Source organism: Bufo bufo, chromosome 7 (genome assembly GCF_905171765.1).
Source record: "Bufo bufo chromosome 7, aBufBuf1.1, whole genome shotgun sequence".
NCBI lineage: Eukaryota > Metazoa > Chordata > Amphibia > Anura > Bufonidae > Bufo > Bufo bufo.
The window spans coordinates 48,342,886-48,347,719 of NC_053395.1; the positions used below are offsets into that span (position 1 = coordinate 48,342,886).

General features: G+C 57.0%; 1 protein-coding gene across 1 annotated transcript; it reads left to right on the forward strand.

Annotated features, from left to right (window-relative positions):
- The first annotated feature begins 949 nt into the window (after nucleotides 1–949).
- Nucleotides 950–4,834, forward strand: LOC121008742. The gene is made up of 3 exons (XM_040441438.1): nucleotides 950–1,007; nucleotides 1,163–1,557; nucleotides 3,831–4,834. Exons 2-3 carry the CDS (start codon nucleotides 1,170–1,172, stop codon nucleotides 4,832–4,834), a joined length of 1,392 nt encoding a protein of 463 aa, XP_040297372.1. The 5' UTR covers nucleotides 950–1,007; nucleotides 1,163–1,169.

The window sequence follows — 4,834 nt, forward strand, 5'->3', positions numbered from 1 at the left end:
CACTTTTGCCCCCCCCCCCTTCCCTAAACACCGGTTCGCACACCCACCACCACTGGGGCATTTCCCCGCGCGGGCTGGCCTTCCCCTTTGCGCTGGTCTGGTCCCCTCCCCGCCGAGCGTCGCCCGCGGCCGGGGGGGGGGGGGGCCCGGCGGCTCGGGGGGTCCACCAGCCCAGCACCCGCCAGGTGACCAGCGTCATCCTTCTTCGGGTGGTCACGTCCGGGTAACCAAAAAAAAAAAAAAAAAAATTCATGTTTCCCAACCCGTCCACCCTCCACTACTTTTTTGTCCGCAGGAACGCCCTGCTCTCTTCTCATCTCTTTCCGCTCTCTTAAAAAAAAAAAAAAAAAGTTCACAGGCAAGGCCTGTTTCCATCCGACATCGCCTGGCCGTGTCCTATCTCTCTCTTTGTTTTCCGCTCGGGTCACGCAACCCAGGTGTCTTCAAGGTGGTACGCCCACCTCGCATTCCCACACCTACCCCCGGGCCGGGTACGCCCAGGGCCCACTTTGTCCCAACAGTCTTCTTCACAGGTACGCCCTGAACCGCCCCTCAACCCGTCCACCCAGGATCGCCGGGCTCACAATTCTCTCAGCGTCCCCTCGCTACAACCCCATCGGTTCCGCAAGGACGCAATCCTACCCACGTGTTTTTCCACTCCTTGGCTCGCCGCTGCAGCAGTCACGCGCCATCCCCCGGCTCCGGCTCGGTCAAATGCCAGGAAACCTCTGGTCTCGCACCAGTTGCGCTTTCCTTAAATCAACACGTTCGGTCTTGTCCTTTCAGGTGACTAAGCTACTCCGTGAGTGCTCCCTTGGAATCCTTTGGCCCCCCTTTTTTTTGGTCGTCCAGGTAAGTAGAGACCACGATTCACTATTCCGGCCGCCCGGCACAGCCAATCGTGGCATCATATACTGTTCTTTTCAGGTGAACCAGGGATAATCTCGGCTTCGCCAGGTCGCTTCCGTCCCCTCTGTTCACGGCATTAACAGCTCCAGCATCTTAAGGTAAGGTTATAAACCACGCCCAGTAAGGAGACCTCGCGTCCTCCGGCCTCGCCCCGACGCTGGGCACCTCCGTCCCGCCACGCGCTTCTCTCTGTAATACCACCCGCACCCACCTCGCTTCCCCCTCCAGCTTTCCTTTCCCCTCTTCGTTTCAGCTCCAACATGTCCCACGTGTCCGACATCGAGGACGCTCTATCGATCGTGGAGTCTGCGGTATCGGAACGGGCAAGTCGCTCTTCTTACCGGACTTGGACCATCCCCAAGATGATTGCCGAGCTGGACAAGCGAGGAATCCGCCATTCGGCCACAGCCCGAAAGGCCGAATTATATCACCTATTGTTTCCTGAGCCATCCACAGGGTCCACGGAGCAGATCCCCATGTCGACCATACAGCTGTCACTAACGCAGCTACACGCCACGATAAACAATTTGTCCAGTTCCATCTGTGACATGAACACCAGGCTCCAGGCAGTCGAAAGCAGGGACGCTTCACCTGCCGCACCCTCCAGTCCCGCCCCTGGTCCTTCCACTTCCCAGCCATCTTCCTCAGGTAGGTTGTCTGGGCCGCCCGAAATAGCCCCCTCCTTTTTCGTCCCCGAAAACCTGCGCAGGGACATTCTCGCAGGCAAGGACGTGAACCTGGCTGCGGTCCTCATCTCTACGCACGACACGGTGGAAAACCGGATCATCGCTTGCGGGGACGTGTCCGTAGTCCTGAAGGCCAAAGACGCGAGGTTGAACAAAAAACTCTCCATCCCAGAGTTCGTGCTTGCGTTCAGCCTCTACCGCGACATCATCTGCGCAGCACACCCAGCCAGAAGAGAGGAGCTGGACGCATATTTATACAGGGTCACGGAGCTTGGGCACAAATACGGAGGATTTGCATATTACGACTATCACCGGTCATTTTCGGCGAAGGCAGCTGCAGCCCTCGCCCAGTTCCAGCATATCACCAACTGGGCCTCCCTCGACATGGAGCTATTCTGCAGACACTTTGCAGGTCTCAGGTCTCCTTTTTGCTCCTTCTGCCAGTCAGTCCTGCACGCCTCCGATTGGTGCCCAAGCTCCCACGCCTCCCCCCTGCCAAAACAGCAGCCGAGCACTTCGGCCCCCCAGAAACCGGGTCCGCTCCTGGACAAATTGGCTCGCCCCATCGTGTACCTGGGAAAAAACCAGTTGTGCAACAACTTCAACTCCAGCTTCTGCAACTATAGCAAATGTAAGGCGCTCCACATTTGTTCCACCTGCTTCCGGGCCCACCCCCAGTCCACCTGCTCCCAGCGCTCGGCCAAAAGCTGACTGGCCGACATTAATGTCCCCCTTCTCATCTCCCTCCTCAATACCCACCACGATCCCGCCTTCGTCCAATTCCTGCATTCCGGTTTTTCATCAGGCTTCCACACCGGCCTGGTCACCCTGCCTCGGGATTCCTGGGAGACCCCCAATCTCATGTCAGCCATGACGGACCCGGCCTCGGTGGATTCCCTTCTGCAGGTCGAGCTGCAGAAGGGTTTCATCATAGGGCCTTTTCCCACCCCTCCCTTCCAAGTCTACAGGGTGAGCCCCATTGGGTTGGTCCGCAGCAAAAATTCCAATAAAAACCGACTAATATATGATTTGTCAGCGCCTCATGCATCCAGCACCCCGAGCCTCAACTCGTTGATACCATCAGAAGAATACTCCATGCGCTATTCTTCCCTGGACGAAGCCATCCAACTCATCCTACAGGTAGGGGCAGGGGCTTGGCTCTCAAAAGCGGACATTTCGGACGCTTTCAAGCTCCTACCAATCCAGCCCCACCTCTGGAGGTTTCACGGGATCAAATGGAGGGACCAGTATTACTTTGCCACCCGCCTCAGGTTCGGGTCAAAGAGCAGCCCCTGGCTCTTTGATCAGTTCGCCCAGGCCCTCCATTGGATCCTGGTAAACCACGGCAACTGTCCCAGAGTCATACACTACCTGGACGATTTCTTACTGGTCGAGAACCCAAACCATGTGCCCGACAGGTTGGAAAGCCTCCTCTGCATTTTTTCCGCCTTACAGGTCCCAGTGGCGCCATCAAAGGTTGACGGCCCTAGCACGGTCCTCACCTTCTTGGGTATCACGCTCGATACCTGCAGAATGGAAGCCAGACTCCCAGAGGACAAACTAGTCAGGCTCCAGTCATTCATTTCTGCTCACATCGGTTCCAGAACCATGTCCAAGGGCGACCTGCAGTCACTGTTGGGTTCTCTCAACTTTGCAACCCGCATCATGCCGCAGGGACGATCCTTCACAGCAAGACTCCTCCAGTTGTTACCCACAGCCTCAACCCAGGACTCGCTGATCCAACTGGACCGGGAAGCCCTGGCCGACCTGGACATGTGGAGGGTCTTTCTGTCAGCATGGAATGGCATCTCCATGTTCGTCCCTCACTGGAGCCCCACCTGCCCGACCGTGTACTCTGACGCAGCAGCATCCGTCGGGTTCGGCGCCTTATTCGGCCACCAGTGGTTCGCTGATTCCTGGCCCTCCCAGATCCTCTCAGACCCTCAAGCCATCCAGTCCTCTCCTCTCCTTGAATTGTACCCCATCGTGGCAGCAGCTCAAGTCTGGGGCAAAGTATGGAGCAACATGCCCGTGCGTTTTTTCACCGACAACCACACGGTCGTCGACATCATCTCCAAAGGCAGATCCAGTTCACCCAAAGTCATGCGCTTCCTACGCAAACTCACCTGGCTTGCCCTCAAGTTCAATTTCCATGTTTCTTGCACCCACATCCAGGGTATCAGGAACGTCGCAGCAGATGCCTTGTCTCGCTTAAACCTGACTCTCTTCTTCCAGGTCATGCCTCAAGCCGACAGAATCGGGATTCCACCCCCGGACTTCGGCTCTCTGATCCTGGACTAGACAGGCACCTAGTCATGGCTCATACTCTCATCCGCAAGTCCCTGTCCGAAAACTCCACAAGGAACTACCAGTCGGGTTGGAAAGCTTTCGAGGTATTTCGTCACCTTCACCCCAGGGGCAACGTAAGCGAAACCGCTTTCATCATGGCTTTCCTGGCATACTGCCACAAGGACCTACACCTCTCCTTCAGCACCATCAGATCGTATCTGTCAGGAGTCCAGCATCACCTCATGATCCGTCAGCCAGACAGCAACCCTATCTTTTCTTCCCACGCCATCAAAGCCACACTGCGGGGTATTCAAAAATGCTCTCACAAATCCGGACCCGCCAGGCAACCCGTCTCAGGGGACCTGTTCAGGAAACTCTCATCCTCCCTAGACGGCAGTCCTTTTGGCCCTTTCAGAAGCTGCATTCTCAAAGCCGCCCTCTACCTAAGCTTCTACGGCTTTCTCCGGCCCGGGGAATTCACCGGCACCTCTCCTCACAACTCAGGCCCGGCGCTAAACCAACTCACCCGTAGTCGCGAGCGTTTCACCTTCACCTTGCCAGTCTCCAAAACCTCACAAATCGGGCCCCCAGTGCACATAGAATACTTCCCGACTTCCAACTCCTGGTGTCCCGTGGCCGTCCTCAACGGGTTACTCACCACACTGGGCAATCGGGCTCCCGCCAGCCCTCTCCTTCCTTTCCCGTCACGACCTCTCACGTCCTCGCAGTTTGTCAAACACATTCGCAGCCTCGCGTCCGGGTTTGGGTTCAACCCCCAGGCCATCACGGGCCATTCATTCCGGATCGGAGCCGCCTCCGCCGCCTCCAAACATGGGGTCCCGGCCCATATCATCCGTAAGATGGGCCGCTGGAAGTCCTCTTGCTTCTCACGATACATCCCGCACCCGAAAGCCGAAATCGCTGCGGCTTTCTCTGACTTAGTTCTGTAG

Coding starts and splice junctions, on each gene's coding strand:
- LOC121008742 (XM_040441438.1), top strand. CDS start 1,170: ATGTCCCACGTGTCCGACATCGAGGACGCTCTATCGATCGTGGAGTCT. Junction 1,558..3,830: donor TTCCCAGCCATCTTCCTCAG/GTAGGTTGTCTG, acceptor CTCTTCTTCCAG/GTCATGCCTCAAGCCGACAG.